This window comes from Jaculus jaculus, chromosome 9, assembly GCF_020740685.1.
Source record: "Jaculus jaculus isolate mJacJac1 chromosome 9, mJacJac1.mat.Y.cur, whole genome shotgun sequence".
NCBI classification, from domain to species: domain Eukaryota; kingdom Metazoa; phylum Chordata; class Mammalia; order Rodentia; family Dipodidae; genus Jaculus; species Jaculus jaculus.
This window is the reverse complement of record NC_059110.1, coordinates 26333751-26355547: the sequence shown is the minus strand read 5'-3', so window position 1 is coordinate 26355547 and position 21797 is coordinate 26333751. Positions and strand designations below refer to the sequence as shown.

General features: G+C 43.3%; 1 protein-coding gene and 1 pseudogene across 2 annotated transcripts; both read right to left on the bottom strand.

The window, feature by feature from the left end:
• Positions 1–5325: 5325 nt before the first annotated feature.
• LOC123463605 (heterogeneous nuclear ribonucleoproteins A2/B1-like) lies at positions 5326–7026 on the bottom strand. Of its 2 annotated transcripts, XM_045159838.1 has the most exons (2): positions 6141–7026; positions 5326–6020 (listed from the first exon to the last, which is right to left on the bottom strand). In XM_045159838.1, the coding sequence occupies exons 1-2, from the start codon at positions 6862–6864 to the stop codon at positions 5836–5838; spliced, it is 909 nt and encodes a 302-aa protein (XP_045015773.1). In that variant the 5' UTR covers positions 6865–7026; the 3' UTR covers positions 5326–5835. The 2 variants fall into 2 exon arrangements, with proteins under 2 accessions (XP_045015773.1, XP_045015772.1); XM_045159837.1 differs by having other exon boundaries at positions 5326–7026.
• A 10265-nt stretch (positions 7027–17291) lies between these two features.
• Positions 17292–18484, bottom strand: LOC101596963 (annotated as a pseudogene).
• Between the last annotated feature and the right edge of the window lie 3313 nt (positions 18485–21797).

Below are 21797 nucleotides of genomic sequence, written 5' to 3'. Positions count from 1 at the left end.
GTAGTGATATATCCAGTTTGGGCAGAGATTTGGTTTTGGTTAACTTGAGTTTTCATAGAGACTCCATTTTAAGTTTCTCATGGTCTTGTGTAAGCATCGCTATCCCAGACCCTTGACATAGCTGTGAGACGTCGCTGGTAACATTTCTCTTGGAGAGTTAACATTCCCATGCTGTAAAGGCCACCACCTTAGCTAATTAGTGATAGCCCAAGGATCTGCAAAAGCATGGGTTGGCAATCAGTGCTGTACATCTTGTTCTTTTCATCACGTTAACTAGTCACATTGTCCTGAAGCCCTGGTGTTACGGCAGGGGGTTGATGAGGGAAGGGAGGCCAGGTAAAGCCCATAGGTTAGTGTGTCTGATATCTCCAAACCCCACGGTTCTAAAAAGACAAGTGATTTGGGCAGAAAGTCTTGGGGTGTCCGACTGAAAAAAAAAAATCTTCATAGGTATTGTAAAGTCACTGTAAAGCTACACGGGATGTCTAAAAAGTCATTTGACTTGGGTACAGTTTTTAGCAACCACAGTTTTCTCCAGCTGCCCAGAAGTACATGTGCCTTTGCTGGATAATATATGAGGACATAAATTATTGCCTGATTGTTGCTGATTTTGTAGACAAGCTTTCAAAACATAGAATAGGGTTTATGTTGGGTGACAGGGTGGTCTTTGGTGATGGCAGAGCTGGCGGAAAATGTCCTCACTCACATTTTCTGCTCCTTTCACCTGTGTGACACTTCTTTTTCCTATCTTGTTCTTTGACCAGCTTTTTCTGTTGCACAAACTTTCTGAATGTTCGGGATAGAGAAAGCACTCAGACAACCCATATGTGAGTTGTTCAGTAACTTGTAATCAATTAATTCAAATTAGAAAATAATCTGCACAAAAATAGTCAAGTCAATCCATGGAAGAAAAGAGCCCAGAATTAGACCTCCGTATCGATGGCAGTTGATCAGACAAAAGTACCAGGAGAACTCTGAGTATTGGATAATGTAGCAAGCGGGGATGGAACCATTTCATATCTGTATACAAAAAAAAAAAAAAAAAAGAAAGAAACCAATCCATATGTTCTGCTAAAAAGTATTAACCCTCCTTATTTTGTTAAGTTGATTTCCTGTGTTCTCTTGGGATTCCTTTGATTTTTTTTTTGATCATAAGTATAATCTTTTTTTTTTAATCCTTGTCAGGCATTTCATCTAAAACAGTCTCACTGGAGTTCATTTCTGATGAATTTATAATTTTTGGTGGAATTGTATTGTCCTGTTTTTTTGTGTTTCTTATATTATAATGTAGAGAGTTTTACATCTTGAGTTGATTTATTGCTTGGGTTTTCTAATTATCTGCAGTATTCTTAGCTGTGTAGATCCGACTTTCTGTATCTTCAGCGTAGGAGCTTAAGGTGTGGCTCTTAACACTCTCAGAGTAACAGCAGAAGTGACCCTAGGTGCTGAGTTTGCCTGCTGTTCAAGTATTCTAGCGGGTTGGGTGGAGCAAATTACTGACAGATTCTAAAATTCAACTGAGCAATCTACACATTCAATGAAAACTACCACAAAGTATTTATGCAAGAGTGGGGATTAAAACAGATGCATAAAGTCAAAGTCCCTTAGGTTGCCCCACACCTTTAATCCTGTCAACTGGGAGACTGAGATTTCTGCTCTTGAAGTGGGTTCCAGGCCAGTCTGGGGCCAAGTGAGACCCTGCCCCAAAAGACAGGAGAAAAAGATGAAGGTCTTGTAAATTAGGAAATGCCAAAGGCAGCAATAGTCAATACCAAAATGCAGCTTATTTGAGAATGGCAAAGCCAGCCTAACACGTAATCTGCCCTGGCACGGAAGGCGAAGTTAGCACTTCCAGAGCAGACTTCTGTGCCTGGCTTTGTGTAAGTAGGCCCTCTCACCTTTTGGAATGGCTTTCAATCTCACCATTGGTGAGTGCCCACCTTGGCACCGCTCAGTTGCACAGTGGATTTGGTCGGGCTGCCTGGGTTGCTGGAGCTGGTGCTCTGGCTGGCTGAGCTGGATGCTGCATGGCTGTGGAGGTGTGGGTAAGTTCTCAGGTGTTTTTGGCACTGGCGCATGGCGAAGGGAGGTTGAGCGGGGCGCCCGGGGCTTTAGCAGATCCGCTCAGCTGGTCCGGGTTGTGATCTTCAGCAGCTGCTCAGCCGGTCCCTGCTGTCTTCCCGGGTGGGTGTCTTGACTTTGTGATGAGGCTGATGCGAGTGGAAAATCCCTTCAACCTGGTTTCCGCTTCTGTGGCACCGCGCTGCCCTGGGCCTGGCGGTCATGCGCATCAGGGCCACAAGTCCTTTAATGTCTGGGCCTGTGTGTTTGCCTCTGTCTGCTGGGTGCCTCCTGTCCTTCACCTCCTTTAGGTCTTTCCTCAGAAGGCGTCATCTCTTGAGGTCCTCCTTGGCCTTTCCTGCCTGAGCATCTCAGCTCCCTCTCCATTCTTCTGCAGGACACTTGTCTCTGCCTGGCTCTATGGGGATAGAGCCATGAGTTCTGCTAAGAAACAAATGAAGGTGGTCGTGGATACACGTGTAAACTTCAAAAATAGATGCATTGTATTTCATTAAAATTAGGAGCTTCCCAAAAGACATTACTAATAAAAGAGGAAAAAGCAAAGCACAGACTGGCAGAGGACTTAGTCTTTCTAGAATCTACTAAGACTCCCAAATTATATTAATTACGAAGACAAAGTGACTCACTGAGGAGGGGTTGGGTGCTGGACGAGACATTTGAATGTTTATTAAAATGAAAAGGCACGGACATAAGCTTTTGAACATAGTGAGTCATTGGGGAAATACAGGTTAAAGCCATAGTGAGGGCAAGGGAGAAGGGAAATGAGCAAATTTTGTTTGGGGGATAAAACAACCCACAATGAAACCTAATTCTTTGTATGCTAACAAAAAATGTAAGAGGACCATAATGAGGTAACGCACCCCTGCAATGTTTAAAATTAAACAAACTGAGAACACCAAGTGGTGGCAAAGATGGGAAGTCACTGGCACCCCAGTACACTGCTGGTGGAAAACAACTAAGTTTCTTAATGCAGTGAACATGCTCCTCCTGTGTCGTAGCATGTTACTCGTGGGCTGGTGAGATGAGAACATGACTACACAGAGATTTGTTCATCATGCTTCTAGGAGCTTAATCTGTAACAACCTCAAACAGAAAACACTCCAATATCCATCTCCAGAAGAATGAACAGTGTGTGATGTCCATAACATAGAATCCCAAGCAAGAAGAAGGAACAAACTCTTGATATATGTAACAGCATGAATGAATCTCAAGGTAATTACACTGGAGTGTAAGAAGCTCATGTGCAGGGTGGGTGGTATATGTTATATGATTCTATTTATATAAAGCTCTAGAAAAGGCAAGCAAATCTAGTGACAGATGAATTGGAATGTTAATGGGGAGGGAAAAAGCAAATGATAGCGAAGGGGCATGAAAAAATGGGGCTAGGGCTGGAGAGACGGCTTAGCGGTTAAGGCGCTTACCTATGAAGCCTAAGGACCCAGGTTTGATTCCCCAGAACCCATGTAAGCCAGATGTACAAGGTGGCGCATCCATCTGGAGTTTGCAATGGCTAGAGGCCTTGGCATGCCTATTCTGTCTCTTTCTCTCTGTCCCAAATAAATAAATAAAAATTAAAAATTTTTCCATTTTTTCCTTAGAAAATGAGCTAGAGTGAGACCCTACCTTGAAAAACAAACAATAGAGAGAGAGAGAGAGAAGAAAGAAGAGGAGGAGGAGGGGGAGGAGGAGGAAAAAATTGGGCTAGTATGTCCATAGTCTTCATCACAGTGATGGTTTCATGAATATATGCTTCTGTCAGAACTTAAAAAATTGTACACATCCAGTATTTAATACATGTCACCTCCATGGAGCAGGAAAAGAGTATTCTAGACATTATCTTAAACATTTCATTTAAATTTAAATCAGTACTGGACATTGATTTGACAGGTTAGGTCCCTTTCTTTAATATGTGATCCCTGTAGATGTACAGCCACATTGCCTTCCTCACAAGGTCATCGTTATGATGCATTTTTATAGAACACTTCCTGCTTGGTTTTCATTAAAATGTGACCTAAAGATACACATTTTAAAAAGCAGTATAATATGGAATGTCTAGACTTCTCAAATATTTTTGTTTCCTTTCCTGTGTTTAATTCAACAGTACATTTTTGTGATCTGCTTTATGTGTTCAAAGCATCCTCTTGAATTAATGAAAGAAGATTTTATTATATTTCTTTGGTTTATGCCATTGTATTTCAACATTGCAATAACCGTATAACTGGCAGGAAAAAAAAAAAGCTGGAGACAAGCACAATTGTGGAGACCCTATGAGATTGTGTCTAAGGGCGAGGAACCCCACCCCCTTGCCAGCATTCGCCTTGCTGAGGTCATTCTTCAGAGGGTCACTTAGTTAATTTGCTGGATTCATCAATGGAGAAAGATTTTGCTCAAGTCCCTTTCACCTGGAGATGGCGGGGGGATTCAAGGGGTTGAGTGCAATTATGTAAATAGTGTTTGTGCAATCCATGCAATGTAGTAAGTGCAACAAATATTCCTGATTATGGTAAGTTCTTTCTGGAAGCATTCATATACTGTTAGGGCAAGAAGGGCCTTGAGATTGGCTCAACACAGATGAGGTCAGTGGCCCAATGTTACATATTGATGTGTAGAGCTAAAGGTATTTCCCACCACTGACAAGCGGTGACCTCTCAGGAAGCTTACCAGTGGGAAGGGACTTGCTAAGGTGCTCCTGGAAATGAGAAGTTTTCTAAAAAGCGGAGGAATTGGGGCCCCTTTGGCAGTTCAAAGAGTTTCAGTGGACATCCTGACTTGCCTCTCAAGTCAACAGGTGTGTGGAGAGGGTAAAACCAGGTTTCCATGGACAGTGAGAGAACAATGGGATCAAGGTTGTAGGCCCAGTGAGCAGATAAAAATCTGAATTGGGTCAGAAATTTTGTGAGGGCTCTATTTGTTTTCCTCCAATTGGTTTTGGCTTCTAAATAAAGCTGGTCCTACAGCTGGGTAGAGCTCTGTAAAGGCCTGGCTTCCATCCAGCTCCAGCTTTGTAGAACATAAGACCAAAGGCTGGTGCTCAAAACACATTTATGGGCTGGGGATATTGCTTAATGGTTAAGGTGCTTGCTTGTGAAGCCTAAGGATCCAGGTTCAGTTCCCCAGTACCCCCTGTGAGCCAGATGCACAAGATGGCACATGCATCTTGACTTCATTTGTTGTGGCTAGAGGCCCTGGCGAGCCCATTCTCTCCCTCCTTCCTACCCCCTCTCTGTCTACTTTTTTTTTTTCCTTTAGAATTATTTTATTAAATCATAAATGTACAACAGCTTCTTAACTCTACACACGCACTTAAAATTTTTAAAGGAAAAACGTTATGTCTTATTACACCATGATCCTGGCTAATAGCTTTTCAAAACTTTGAGAAAAATCTTCAAAAAGGTTTCACATGTCACCTGAAACTTACAAATTTAACATTATCAAAGAAGGAATGCTTCTACACTCTTACAAAGACCACTAGAAAGAAACAACAATTAAAAAGCTAAGAAACTGTCTCAAAGGCATTTTTTTTACAATCCTTCCTCCACAGTAAGGTAATGTTATTAAATAATCCAATCCATTCACAAAATGGCTCTCTGCATCTGCTCTGGTGTCTTCTGTCATATCACTGCATATTTATGCATGACTGAGATAAGAGTTTCCTTAACATTGTTATTTCGATAACCTGAAGCTGTTCTGTTACCTCTGGGCTCTCATCCTCTCCTATTTATACAGTGAAGCCCATGGCAAGAAGGAAGAAGCTCAGTATTGGCTCCTCCCACCATAACCCCCACTTCCTCCACTGCCTCCTGGACCATAGTTTCCTCCACCATATGGTCCCCCCATGTTCCTGCTACCACCAAAGTTTCCACTCTTCATTGGACCATAGTTAGAAGGTTGCTGGTTATAATTTCCAAAATCATTGTAATTTCCACTTCCATAATTTCCTCCTCCATAGTTGTCATAACCACCTCCGTAGCCCCCACCCTGGTTGCCATATCCAGGTCCTCCACCACCATATCCTCCTCTTCCTCCTCCATAACCAGGGCTACCTCCAAAATTGCCACCTCCAGGTCCGCCTCCATATCCATTGTAGCCGTCCCCAAATCCACGTCCACTTCCATATCCATCAGATCCTCCCCTAAAGTTACTTCCTGGTCCTGGTCCAAAATTTCCACCACCACCACCACGGGAATCTCCAAAACCAAAGTTCCCTCCTCTTCCACTCCTAGAACTCTGGACTTCCTGCATTTCTTGTCTTGACAGTGCTTTTCTTACTTCTGCATTATGACCATTAATGGTGTGGTATTTTTGCAATACAATTTTATCCACAGGATCATGGTCATCAAAGGTAACAAAGCCAAAGCCTCTTTTCTTTCCAGATTGCCTATCAGTAATTATTTCAATAGTATCAATTTTCCCATATTCTTCAAAGTAATCTCTAAGGTGATGCTCCTCGGTGTCTTCCTTAATTCCGCCAACAAATAGCTTCTTCACAGTCACATGGGCTCCAGGTTTTCCAGACTCCTCTCTGGCTACCGCGCGTTTTGGCCCAACTACTCTCCCATCAATCGAATGAGGCCTTGCAGCCATGGCAGCATCTACCTCAGCCATGGATGAGAACGTTACAAAACCAAATCCTCTTGACCTTTTGCTTGCAGGATCCCTCATTACCACACAGTCTGTGAGCTTTCCCCATTGCTCGTAGTAGTTTCTCAAACTTTCTTCGGTGGTTTCAAAGCTTAAGCCACCAATGAAGAGTTTACGGAACTGTTCCTTTTCTCTCTCCATCGCGGACTCAGTCACTTCAGCCCGATTTCCCGCAGCCGAGCGAGATGAGAGAGAACTCCGCGCACGGACACGAACCGGACTCGTCCTGACTCAGAGGCGACCAGCGGCAGCTGTCCCGACCACGCGCACCCGCCGAGGAGACCTGCACACAGCACCGGCGCAGCTGCTGCTTCTGTCTACTTTTCTCAAATTAAGTTTTCAAAACCCTATTTATTCTTGGGTTAGAAAATGATCCATTTCTTTCCCTTGGTGTGAAAACAACTGCCTATTGCTTGAATTGCAGTGGTCTGTTTTTTTCATCTAAGGGATGGCTATGAAGACCACAGCACTTATACTTCTGATTTAATACAACGAAGGCCATTTGAAAAGTTGGGCATAGTGGCTGATGCCTATAATTCTAGCACTTGGGAGGCTGAGGTAGGAGGATTGCTGTGAGTTCAAGGCCAGCCTGGGGTACAGAGTGAGATGAGATGTTGTCTGCCTGGGCTAGAGTGAGACCTTGCCTCAGTCAATAAATAAAACAAAATGGAATATAAAGAAAGAAGGCCATTTGACAATGATAACACTTGGAATGTGATGGAAACAAATAGTGGCCACTCTGGCCAGGGGAGTGCCCTTTGGCACTGATGTTTCGTGTTTATAAATTAACCATTCTTTGCCCTCCTTCCTTCTTTTTTGCCTCCCTCCATTCCTTTTCTGTGTGTATGTGTGTGTTTTTGTGCACACTGTGTGTGCCACAGCCTGTGTACAGAAGTCAGGGGACAAAGTTAGGTGTCAGTCCTTGTGTTTCAGAGGGAAAGTCTCTCATTCGCTGCTCTGTTCGTCGGGCTCAGTTGGCCTGGGAGCTTCTGGTGGATGCTCCTGTGTCTGTCTGCCTTCCTGCTGAAGGTGTGATGGGATTACAGATGCGTGCTACGTGGGCCCTGGGGATCTCTGCTCACGCTCGTGTGGCACACACTTTCATCTGCTAAGCCATCTTCTGAGCCCCAAGTTACTCACTCGAAGGTACCTTGTCAGCACCCTGAAGGGACTTGGATAGGAAGTTTCAAGACACATCTAATGAAATGCTGCTGTGGTGTCTCTGTGCCTTGACTGTTCACTGAGCTAACAACTAGGGCAATATGAGCAGCCACAGTGCTCGGGGCAGAGGCAGGAAGTGCAGAGTTCTTATACACAGTGCTTAGCCTTCTTCTGTTACAACATGAAAATACAGTTCCTTTCTAATACTCCAGCAAGATTTGATGAACTAGTAGACTATTGTGTGCTATCTCCTATGAACTGGAACATTCCCTCCTGGAGAGAAGGGAAAGACTCAAGGCTCAAGACTGAGGGAAATTTAGTAGAGTCACAATGCCCTTCCCTTATGAGCAGGGAACTCCAGGGATGCAACTTGTGTGGGTCACCCATGCTGGGGTGGGCTTATTGGGGTACAGCTACCTTTGAGTCATTCATGATGGTGTAAACAACCCCTCATCTATACTCTTTTTAATATTTTATTTTAATTTATTTATTTGACAGAGAAAGAGGGAGAGAGGGGGAGAGAGAGGAGAGAGAAAGAGAGAAAAGGAGGGAGGGAGAGAGAGAATGGGCGTGCCAGGGCCTCCAGCCACTGCAAATGAAGTCCAAACGCTTGTGCCCCCTTGTGCATCTGGCTAATGTGGGTCCTGGAGAATCGAACCTGGGTCCTGTGGCTTTTCAAGCAAATGCCTTAACCGCTAAGCCATCCCTCCAGCTTTACTCATCTATACTCTTAAAAGTAACCCTGATAACCTGGTTCACTAAACTAAACTTGGGTGGAATTAGTTTTTTTTAAATTTTTATTTAACTTATACTCAACATACTAAATGCTTCTCAATTCCATTATTTACTGCACACATAGTGTGTATAGTGGTAGAAGCTAAGAGGAATGACCATTTTTTTTCTCAATGCACAAATTCTCTTGAATCTTTGAATATCATTTTAAAAACATTTCCTGGATGTTTGTTGAATTCTGGTCTTGATGAGATTGCATTCTCTGAAATAACGAGACTCCTGGAGTGTTGTATAAACAGCCAAGATGGTTCTTACTGAGAATTACTCTGTTCATCAGCAGTCTTCTACAAACATTGACATTAAAATATTAGATCCATTAAAAAATTAATTGAAATTCTAACCAAGCGTTTCACTTTAAGGTTTACATTTTTAGGTTAAAAATTCTATTGAATTGAAAAACTCTGAAACAAATCTCATTCTGACATGGCTCAAAGTGACCTTTTTTCAGGTTTATTAATGCATATGTAACACTTCCTGTGCATGGAAGCAAGAGCTTTTTGAATTGTGTTGGAATCTCAATTATTTTCCAGATGTCTTTAATCTGGTCCTCTATGTAGGTAGGATATGAGCTGTCAAGAATATTCTTTTGAAATCTGGCTTTTAACATTAGGCATTCATATGATGCTTTGAATAAGAAATAGTAGTGTTTATTGTAATTTTTAGGTAAAACCATTGCAAGGGAGGTGGCAGGAAGTTTCCATTGTGAAAACTTCGTGATAGCTCTTAAACCTTTCCATGTTGTACATTGAGGTTTGCATTAGTTGAACATTTTTTAAAAATTTATTTATTTGAGAGTGACAGACACAGAGAGAAAGACAGATAGAAGGAGAGAGAGAGAATGGGCGCACCAGGGCCTCCAGCCTCTGCAAACGAACTCCAGACACGTGCGCCCCCTTGTGCATCTGGCTAACGTGGGACCTGGGGAACCGAGCCTCGAACCGGGGTCCTTAGGCTTCACAGGCAAGCGCTTAACCGCTAAGCCATCTCTCCAGTCTAACATTTTTAAGTAAGTATCTCTGAGCTATAAGAAAAAGCTTAGACAAACATGCTTAGCATTAAAATTCAAAAGTGATGATTTTATGTAAGAATAATGTTTAAGATAGTCAACTTGATGCCTTTGTTATTAGAATTGTCTCTATTTTGAGGATGGAGTGAATATGTTGGCATTTAGTTGTTTTGGTTTGCACACAGAGTTTTAAATTTAATTTTTTAATTTAATTTTTTTTGTTTATTTGAGAGTGTTGTGGGGAGAGAGAGAGGGAGAGGGGGAGGCAAATAGAAAGGATGAGCACACCAGGGCCTCCAGCCACTGCAAACGAACTCCAGATCCATGCCCCACCTTGTGCATCTGCCTTATGTGGGTACTGAGGAATCAAATCTGGGTCCTTGAGTTTCGCAAGCAAGTGCCTTAACTGCTAAGCCTTCTCTCCAGCCCTGCACACAGTTTTTTTTTTTTGTTACTTTTTATTTTATTTATTTGAGAGTGAAGAGGCAGATAGATAGATAGATAGGTAGGTAGATAGATAGAGAGAGAGAGAGAAAGAGAAAATGAGTGCGCCAGGGCCTAAAGCCACTGCAAAACATGTCTGCAAACTCCAGACATGTGCGCCCCCTTGTGCATCTGGCTAACGTGGGTCCTGGGGAATCAAGCCTTGAACCCAAGTCCTTAGGCTGCACAGGCAAACACTTAACTGCTAAGCCATCTCTCCAGCCCACTGCACACAGTTTTAAATAACAATATATCATGAGTCTGAAGGCTTCAGAACTATAATAGACAACAGTGAAAGGAAATCAGGAAGGTCCTGAAATCAATGGAGGTCTCAGCTTGTAGAAATGGACCTCTTGAAAATGTATACTCGTCTTTCTGGTTTGGGTCAAAGGCTTAAGCTTTCAACTCTTCAAACACAGTACAGTCATCCAGAGGGGAATGGTTCCAGGATTCCTCCTGGTTACTAAAGGCCATAGATGCTCCAAGTCCTTTATATAAAACTTAATAGTATTTGCCTGTAATCTACATAGTCCTTCCATATACTTTAAATCATCTGTAGGTTACTTACTGTATTCAGTACAGTGTAAAGACTGAACACAGAAGTTATCCTTTATTACTTAGGGAATAATGCCAAGGAAAATCTGCATGTGTTCAATACAGACATGTTTTTTCCTAAATATTTTCTTTTTACAAGTATTAGTGTTTGTGTGTGCCTATGTGTGTATGCACACACACACCCCAAGGTCTCTAGCCTCTGCAAATGAACACCAGACATATGAGCTACCTTTTGCATTTGGCTTTATGTGAGTGTTAGAGAATTGAACCTGGGCTGATAAGCTTTGCAAGCAAGCACCTTTAACTACTGGACCATTTCCCCAGTCTGTTCCCATGGTTGGATCCATGGATGCAGAACCCATCAAGACAGAGGTCTGCATTTGCCACTGGGCAGGGTACCCATGTGGGGGAAGGGCAGTCACATGAAAACCAATATTTTTCTTTTTTCTTTTTTTTTCTTTTCTTTTTTGCTAGCAACGCCAAAGGACCCAGGTTCAAATTCCCAGGACCCCAGATACACAAGGGGGCACATGTGTCTGGAGTTTGTTTGCATTAGCTAGAGGCCCTGGCATGCCCATTTCCTTTCTCCTTATCTGTCCTCCCTTCAAATAAAAAATAAAATAAAAAAGATTAAGAAGTAAAGACTGTCAGGAGATAGAAAACACCTTGAAACTCTCTCAATCCCCATACTATATAGAAAAGCAACAGATACAAGGGTTGTATATTCATGGTCTCTAACAGAGATATCCAACCGTTGGCATTGTGAATCAAGGTCGCCCACAAATGTATTTGGCAGCACTCCTTGCTGTCTTGGGGAGCAAGGGGCCCCAGGCTACAGATTAGACATGCCTGCTGGAGTGTGCCATCCAGTATGGTAGTTGCTAGCAGCCACGAAAATTCAATTAATAACTTTAAGAAAAGGATCAGGAGATGGCATAGTTGGCCAAGTACTTGTCATGTAAGTATGAGGACTTGAGTGTTCTTTGCAGAATCCACATGAACATAAACATGGTGACACACTTGTAGTCCCGGCACAGTGGAGGTGAGGTCAGGGCTCACTTGCTAGCCAGTGACTAGTGAGCTCCAAGCCAGTGAGAAACTGTCTCAACCTGTCCTCTGACTTCTACATGCATGGACACATACATGGTCATTGGCACATATGCTTATCCATATGCACATCTACAAACACACACACACACACACACACACACACACACACACACACACACTCCAATATAAATATCCAGTTCTAACTGCCAAAAAAAGGGGGCAGAAAGATTGTAAGAGCCCCAGGGTCAGAAGGAGTATCCAGAGACATTGCCTCCTTGCCTCCACCCCCACCACAATGACTGACTGCTGCATTCATAACCCATAGTCCCATGGTGAGTACCAGAAATCATGTTGAGGAAGGCCCTTAGTGGAGTGGGGGTGGAGAGGGAGAATGGGACCAACACATGATTTGTCCATACACCTGAGTTTCTAATTAATAAAAATAAAAATAAGTGGGCTGGAGAGGTGGCTTAGCAGTTAAGGTACTTGCCTGCAAAGCTAAAGGACCTAGGTTTGATTCCCCATGACCCACGTAAGCCAAATGTGCAAGGTGGTGCATGCATCTGGAGTTCGCTTGCTGTGGCTGGAGGCCCTGGTTCCACCCATTTTATCCATCTTTTTCTCTTAAATAAAATAAGTAGTCTTTAAAAATAAATAAAAATTTTAAAAATAATCCATTTCTATCAGGTGCACTTTCAACCCATGTCGAGTTTCAGCCATTTTCATGTTCTCAATAATCAAACATGCTTGGTGGTGACCATACTGGCCAGTGCCAATTGTAAAACATTTCCATAATGAGAGCCAATTCTCCTGAACAGTGCTAGACTTTCTTCCCCAAAGCCATGAAAACCAGCTAGGTTCGTCATCAGGAATAGCAGGTCGCACTTGACATATGTCACAGAGTTCAATAAATATTAACATTGGAAAGGACCTATAGACAGTGTTTGTTACTTATTTGGTTGTCTTGGAAAACACATGACATGCTCAGATACCAGTAGTCATTAGCGAGCAAGCACAGGCATAGCTTTTTATAGTTTCTTTTCAAAAAATATTTTTGTGTAAAAATTTGTTTTATTGATTCATTTATTTATTTTGAAGAAAAAGAAAGAACAAGAGCACATGGGTGTTCACGGGCCTCCTGCTGCTGCAAACAAATTCCAAATGCATGGGCCACTTTGTGCATCTGGCTTTCTGTGGGTGCTGGGGAACTGAACCTGAGCTGCCGGCGACTTTGCAAAGAAGTCCCTTTGTTGAGCCAGTGCTGGGATGTGTTACTCCAGATTTGCTATAATACAAGTTAGATGAGCCATCGTGGTAGTTATTGATTTATTTACTTTTAGCTCTATCCCAAAGAACCATTTCCCATTCTTCATTCTCTCTTCCATATCCATCCCCTAGACCTTTCTCTTGCTGTTTGGCCCAGAGAGGCACTGGGCAAGTTGATTGCTGTCATTTGAGAAGCAATATTTTTCCTATTCCCTCTGCTTGCATTATCTTTGGGCTGTCAGAAGATCTGTTCCCCTAGCACCATGGGCTCCGGGTCCAGGTTGGTTTCAGGCACACCATCCCTCTTGTCCCTGCAGCCTGGAGGTGGCTGTGGCTTTTCACTGTGGCTAACTCCATCACCACCCCTGGATTTCTTTAACCTTGGCCATATCTCTATAAATAGTGGTGGCTTCTTCAAACTTTGTTCCAGTTAAACCCTTTGGAATGTGTCATTTGCTTCATGCTGGGATTCCCTACTGATCGGGCTTTGTATTTGGGCCCTCTGCTGTATAAGCTAAATTTAGGCCTGTTAGAGCCCAGCAGCCAAATGGTGTGAAAAAATACCTATATTTAAATGCTAGATTCTCATAGAGTTCACAAAGTGATCACATTGCGCGTATGATCTTTGCCTTAATTTTTGTTTGCAAACTGATAGAGTTTTCTTCTTTTATAATTTTCCTAACTTTCCTGTACTGGGTTACCCTCAAGGTTTTTCCTTTTAAGTTCTAACCTTTATCCAAAACTTTATGTCCTAATTTCTTGCTTGCAGTTTCTTTTTACCTGATGTCTTTTTACCAGTCAGACAAAGTGTGTTATTGAACATTTTTATGAGCACATTAAAAAGTTATGGCAGTGTATATTGATTGTACAGAGTAAGGGGCGAAGGAGTTCATTCTGATATTTATATTCATGGAAATAATGGACTTTGACATATCTACCCTCTGTTACTCTCAACATCTTGTGTTAGACTCCAGAGTCCAAAGCAAGGCAGACAACAGGCTCTCTTGCCCTGGAGCTAACTTGTTTTGCAGGGAATTCAGACAGTAGACAGGTCCTTACACTTGTGACTTGTCTTAAATGAAGAACTGACTGCTATGGGAACGCAGAAAAAAATGTATGATCCAGTCTGAGGAATGCAGGCACGGAACTTGAAGTAAGAGCTTGCTTTTAAGCTTACATTAAAAACATGTGCTAAAGGTCAACTTAAAAAAAAAAAAAAATCAGGGCTGGAGAGATGGCTTAGTGGTTGAGCGCTTGCCTGTGAAGCCTAAGGACCCTGGTTCGAGGCTCGGTTCCCCAGGTCCCACGTTAGCCAGATGCACAAGGGGGCGCACGCGTCTGGAGTTCGTTTGCAGTGGCTGGAAGCCCTGGCGCGCCCATTCTCTCTCTCTCCCTCTATCTGTCTTTCTCTCTGTGTCTGTCGCTCTCAAACAAATAAATAAAAAGTTAAAAAAAAAAATCAGCCAAGATGGGATGAGGGTGAGTTTTCCTGGGAGGGGATTTAGCATGAAAGGTCTTGGCCAGTGCGACTAGGCATAGTCTATTTCTGGAATTTAGACAAAGTCTGATAAGTTTGGAGCAGAAACGATTGGCTAGGGGAAGGCTGGAGTGGTCAGTTGGGAGACCAGATGGCATGGGGTGGATGAGGCTTTTAAAGAGATTTTAGACTTTAGCTAATGGCTAAAAAGAGCCATGTATGATAGCTGTAAGGGAAAGAAATCCTGCCAGGGCTCCGCAGCTGTGCTCCTCACTCACCTCTGCGGTGCTTCGGGGTCACCCAGGCAGCTTCAGATAGCGCCTGGTCAAGTTGGGTCATCAAGGAGGCTCGTTCCTAGAAGATTCAGGACTCCTTAGAAGGCTATCTTTGGCTCTAGGATTTCTCTATGGCCTTGTCTTTTTTCCCCTAGACCCCCAAAACACCATTCCCACCTTCCTTTCTTCTCTCCTTCACTTGAGGGAAGACTTATATCGTGGCGTAACAGACCTTCCAACTTCCTCCGTCTCTATTTCTATTTTCTCTCCAAGGTATTTTCCTAATAGTTTCCTTACATACTTAATCCATTTGTGATGCCTAGGATGTGGGCCATCTGCATGTTAAGAGGTACATTTATGAACTGGATCATATAAGATGAGAGGTTCGCAGGCTGAGAAGAATGAGCATGCCCTGTGCATTGTGGCTGAAGGACTTCCATGTTTCCCTAGCACCCTGAGCGACATCCGGTGGAAGAATTTGGAGGCAAAAGCAAGAGAGGTTGAGCTATTCAAGAAGAAATGTAGGATGTGGGAAGGTGTCTTGGATGGTAAAGGATGCTGGGGACCAGGTTGTGAGGGAGGCATGCAGGAGGTAGAATGAGGAGGCAATTTTGATGTAAATCAACAGACACAGTGGTTAAGTTGGTGGGTAACTGGTTCATCACTCCACCCTAGACCTTATGGTCTAGTGCTCCAATTCTTGACTGGCCAAATCTCTCCTTATAACCTAAATGCCAACACTCTAGCCCTGGCATGTCTTCATGCCTACACAGGACCAGACAGCACTGAAGAGGAAATACCTTCAAACTGTGCATGCGGTTTTTTTTTTTTTTTAAAGTTATTAGTCATGTACACAGTGTGTAAACAGCCATGTTGGTACCATCGTTAGCCTCCTTCCTGTCCTCCCTCCCCCACAAGAACCCTCCTTGTTGGGGAATGTAGGCTGTGCATTGTGGGGTTGGTTTAACCTTCACAGTAAAACTTGACCTTCTAGTTAGTCTACAGTATTCTACAATCTCATGCTGTTTTAAAAGTTTATTTGTTTAAGTTGGCATATGAAACAATCATTTTATTATGGCATCTTCACACGCATATGTCACTGTGATTTATTCTTGTTCATCCCTGTGATGACTTTAACGTCACTTGTCAACTTGACAGGGGTTAGGGTCTTGTTGGAGTGGCATTTATGGGCATGTCTATGTGGGATTTTCTGGCTCCGGTTTATAACTGCTAGAGTGACCGTGGAGGGGGAAGGGTGCTGAGCTCCAGCATCCATTGCTCTCTGGTCCTGACTGCCCGTGACTCTGCCCGGCTGCCTCCTGCCCCTGCTGCCACACCTTCTCTGCCATAGCGACTGTATCTCCTCAGACTGTGAGCCCAAATAAACCCTTGCCTTTAACAATTGCTTCTTACCAGGTGTTTGGTCACAGCAACAGGAAAATTCCTTCCTCCCTTTCCCATTGTTCTCCCTCTCCTCCCTGCCTACCTCTTGTGGGTCCCCTGCCTCCTGAAAATATATCCAACCTCTGCTTCATGCCCCTTGCATCCATTCCTTCTTCCCTCCTTTAAGATCTCCTCCTCACTTCTCACAGTCCAAGCCCATAGGCACACATGCACAATTAAGTCTTCTGTCTGCATATGAGAGGAAACGTACTCATTTGACATAATGATTTTCAATTGCATTCATTTACTGGCAAATGTCATGAATTCATTTTCCTTTATGGCTGAATAAAATTCCATTGTGTACTTGACCAGTTTTATCTACTTACTCTTTTAATCAGTTTTCTTTGGTAATTCTTTATAGTAGGTTTTGTCTTTATTATTTCCTCTGTTTCCTTTTTAAAAAATTGTTTTTATTTATTCATTAGAGAGGGAGAATGGGCATGCCAGGGATTCTAACCACTGCAAACAAACTCTAGACACATGTGCCACCATGTGCATCTGGCTTACATGGGACCTGGAGAATTGAACCTGGGTCCTTAGGCTTCGCAGGCAAGTGCCTTAACCACTAAGCCATCTCTCCAGCCCTCCTCTCTATTTTCTTTAGATATAACCCACCAGTTCCCCCTCTCATTTACAGGAAATAACCTTACCTTTACGTTGAAATTATTCAGTAAATGTAAAATCCTTTGACTTCTCACCACCAAATTACCAAACTTCACAGCATTTAGAACTCCCCTCTGTCTTTTTTTTTTTTCCATTTTATTTAGTTGTGAATAAAATAGCAGCCACAATTTTATCTAATGTATCAAGGATATCAACTGCAAAAGTAAAGTTTTGTCCAGCCTGTGCCAAACCACAACAGTTACATTCTGATGAAGGGATGTGAGGTTTTCAAGTTTAGGTTTTTCATTTGTGTCATAATTTCCACATAATCTGCTCCAACAAACGTCTTAACAGTCCATTGCCTTATATTGTCACGTCTCCCATGCTGTCATCATAGAGCTATTTGTAAGTACAACCTTTGGAACACCCCACACTTTCAAAGAGGCGTTTAAATTGTCTAGGGTGTATCTGAGTTATTTTCATCTTTGCTTCTTTCATACTCCAGTATATCTACCGTATCCACCGAACTCAGTGAATGTCAATGGTGAATTAATGTGGCCTTACGCTTTCCAAAACAGTGCTTTACCACGTGAAAAAATATATCATAGTTAATAGGACTTAAGTGTTCTGTGAATAAATTTATATGAGGAGTCATGCGAATAAAATACAGGTTTTCTGCTGTTGGTTGCAATGGTTCCTTGTGCTTTGGCTGTGAGAGTTGCCCATATTCGGTGAATGTATTAAACGACGACAAAGGCTCCACATGCAGGACCTTCATTTCACAAGCCACTTGCGGCAGCACACTTAATGCTTGATACAAGTCTGGTATTTTAGGTGTTGCCACTAGTTTCTGGAATTCTTTTTCACTAATAAATATATTTAGTTCTACTCGGCCATATCTATAGATAGATGTACAGGCATACAAATCACATAGAAGTTTCCAAAGCACATTTCTTTCATTTTTAATTGGAAAGACTCCAATTATTTTTAAAGGAATACCTGCTGACCAATGAACTGGTTTTATTCCCAAGTTCTGAAAGAGTGTATGTGACAGCATAAAGGGTGGTCTTACTACGTCATCATTTCTGGGGTCTAATTTGAAGAAGTCACAGTGAACCACTTGTAGATTTTCATTCCATATTTTCCTTAAGGACTCCCAATGTGGAATAAAAGCTTTGTCACTTTCAAGTGCAACCACTTTGACACCAGTTTCAAGTAATGCCCGAGTCAGGATCCCAGGACCTGGGTTGAACTCCAGCAAAAGTTGATCCCTGTTTGGTCGTTTGTCCTGCATGGTATTCGCCATGGTATTAGCCAAATGCCGACTGGGTTACGTAACGCTTGGGGTCGGATCGCCCCTTAGGTGTCCTCGAGGTTGAGGTTAAGTCTTCGAAACCCAGGTCAGGCAAATAAATGCTGTGGGTGGTAATCGGAGAAGCCACGGTGGTTCCTCGCCCGCAAGTCCTTCCGCGACCCTGCTTCGGCCCCCAAAGCGCAACAGCGACCTGGGCCTGCCAGCAAGCATACCGGCAGCCCCGGGGGAAGCCCCGCCGCCCTTCCCCACGTCTTGGATTCTAGGCTCCACCCCAACGACCACCGAGGACCAGCAGAGCAGCGAAGCCCCAGCACTGCGCCCCCCACGTGCACCATCTCCCAGCAGTCAGGGGAGGCCGGGCGCCAAGTCCCCTCTGTCTTTCTTATCTTTGAATAATTTTCAATTTCCCCCTGCTAAGTGAAATTTGAGAGGTCATTGTTTTGAAGGGCATACCTGCAGTAGGTCCCAGTAGAGCAGATCAAGGCAAACTGGAGTCACTCATGGTAAAGCTGCACGTTACCAAACTGAAATTACTCATGAAACCTGAGAAGCCAAGGGACAGAGAAGAAAGAGCCAAATCTCCCAACAGGCGGGTTTCATGCAGCACGAGCAGGATGTCGCCCTCAGCTCCAGCCCTTCCACAGAGACCACCCCGAAGGAGGCTGATCTGTCTTCCGTGCAGCCGCATTTCACTTCAGTGCGCTTTGCTCTGTGTTCTTGGCACATGACCATAGATTTTTTTTTTCTTTCCCAAATAAAAAGACCCTCAATCAAATAAGCCTATAGGCTTCATTTTCCCAACAGCATATACTCACTTCATGTCTCTGTGTCATGTTTGGTATTTTTTATGAGAGTGGGAGTGAAAGAGAGAGACTTGGTGCGCCAGGGCCTCCAGCCACTGCAATTGAACTCCAGACATGCGTGCCACCTAGTGGGCACATGGGACCTTGCATGCTTGCTTCACCTTGTGCATCTGGATCCTTAGGCTTTGCAGGCAAGTGCCTTAACTACTAAGCCATCTCTCTAGTCCATGTTTGGTAATTTTAAATTAAGGTATATCTATATTTTAAATATTTTAGTTATTTATTTTGAAAGGGGGAAAGAGAGAGAGAATGGACAGGCCAGGTCCTTCAGCTGCTGCAAATGAGCTCCAGACAAGTGTGCCCTCTTGTGCGTGTATGTGCCACATTGCACACTTGCCTTACTGTGCATCTGGCTTACATGGGACCTGAAAATTCAAACATGAGTTCTTAGGTTTTGCAGGCAAGTGCCTTCACTGCTAAGCCATCTCTCCAGCCCTCTATTTTTAAATATAATGTTATTTTACACTCAATAGGTTATAACATAGTGTAAGCATCACTTTTACATGCAGTGGGGTGTTGCGCCCCTCCCGCCAGCAGGAAGAACGACAACAACAGGATTCTTCTCAAGCACACTTTATTGGGAGCTCCAAACTGAAAGAGAGCAGGACCCCGACCCTACGGAGTGCCAAGCTTATATACTTATGGTCATGTGATTGTATAGCGTCGTCTGATTGGCTTAAGTCTCATCAGATGATTTTGCATCACCCAATCGGGATGGGTGAGCAACCATATTAGAATAACATCATGTGCTCATGCACAGACAATTAGGATACAAAAGCAGTAAACAAGCTGACATGGCAAAGCCTGATGAAGCCAGCATGGCTTCCCACAGTTCCCCCTTTAAAAAATTGTTTTGAACCTCAGGATACCCGATCAAGGACCAACCCTCATGATGGCCAGTCCGATCGAGGGTAGAGCCTAAGACCAAAAACTTGCTTAAGCACCTTCCCGAGTGCAATGAGAAAAATCCCTTCGGGGTGCAAAGGCTGCTCATGCAGGGATGTAAGCCTTCCAAGGTGCAATGACAACAAGGTCACTTGGTGTACAAAGGCCTTACATAAGGCAGGGTGGAACTAACCATGGGATGTAAGCCTTCCAAGGTGCAATGACAACAAGGTCACTTGGTGTGCAAAGGCCTTACAATAGGCAGGGTGGAACTAACCATCTCGCAGGCTTGCCAGCCACACTTGTGGAGATGCTCCTTGATCCAAAGCCATAAGTACCTGAACAATCTTTATGTTATCCTGCTGACGTTGTCGTCTGATTCGACAGATAAGCCAGAGACAGAACACCATACCACACAAAAGGGCTGCTCCAAACATAGCCACCCCCACCCATTCCTTAAAGAAAGAAAATGCAGAAGATAGCCAAGAAGTAAAATCTCCCAAAGAGATTGGCTCCAGATGAGTTCCATTCAGCTGTACAATCTGGAACAATAACTTCCGAGATAGCTGCTCTCCTTCAAGCGTCCAGTTTCCTGCCAAAAATTCAGCTAGCTTGCGACTCTGATTAAAAGAAGCAGTAAAATTAAATTGCAAAGGAGTAATACACAAATGTTGATACTGGGAAACACAGCCAAGTTGTAGAGACTCCAAACCAATCTGCTGGGGTCAAAGCTCTATTGGTAAGTCGTTCTAACAACACCATAGTAAAAGAAGCATTTATCCCATAAGTTCTAGCGGCTTCTGCAAGATCCTTGAGCTCCTTATACCCTATAGGTTCATGGTATCTAACATGTGTATCAGGAGTCTCAAAAACTGGATAAGCACTAGCCAGCTTTCTCCAAGTCTCTGGTTTTATCAAACTACATCCAGACGAAGGACACGCCCCGAACGGAAGTCGGCCATCTTGTTGTTTACATTTTTTACTTGTAGAGGCATAAGCTGGAGGAGGAGTAAAGACGCCATCTTGTCTGGGTCTAGAACATTCCCGAACATACTTGGTCTCTACTTCCTCAAAATCCTGTTCTTTCTCTGGAGTTAATTCTTCTCCCTCAGATTCACTAGAACTTTCTGTATATAAATTTGCAAGTTCCGTTAAATCTGGATATAGCTTCGGACCTGAATGTGGCCCTTCCTTTTGTGATTTACTTTTATTCTGTGCACATTTATTCTGTTCTATCTGAAACCTAGGTTCACTTTTCATTTTAACCTTTTTTTGTTGTCCCCTTTTACTTTCTTCAGACTCTGACATACTATCTTGATGATGTGCTAATATGCGTTGGCCTTCCCTGATCACTTCTTCACAACGTTTGTCCTCCAAACATGATCGCACCAAGCGCCATAAGGGCTGTGTACCTGCGCGCAACTTTCGCGTTTCTGACTCACGGTCGATGTCTCTGCCTAACTTATCCCAGCAGGTCAAATTTAAACCCCCAGTCAGCTCAAACCAAGGCGCTATCATATCCACTTCTTCCAAAAACCCTTTAAGAGTTTTATCTGAAATCTTAAGTTTACGTTGTTTTAATACTTCCTGAAGTGGCTCCAAAAAGGTAGAGTGGTGTTGTCCCATTTTGCAACCTTATATACGTTACTTATAGATCAGTTACAGGCAAAAACTTATCATATAGCACCAGGGGACTTACCGGTACCGCCGCTCCATGTGTTGAGTTCTGAATCCTCCCTCGGAAGTATCCTCAGGGGTCCTCTCAACTGGCCGTTTGCTGACAAATTCCCGGGTTTCGGCACCACTTGTTGCGCCCCTCCCGCCAGCAGGAAGAACGACAACAACAGGATTCTTCTCAAGCACACTTTATTGGGAGCTCCAAACTGAAAGAGAGAAGGAC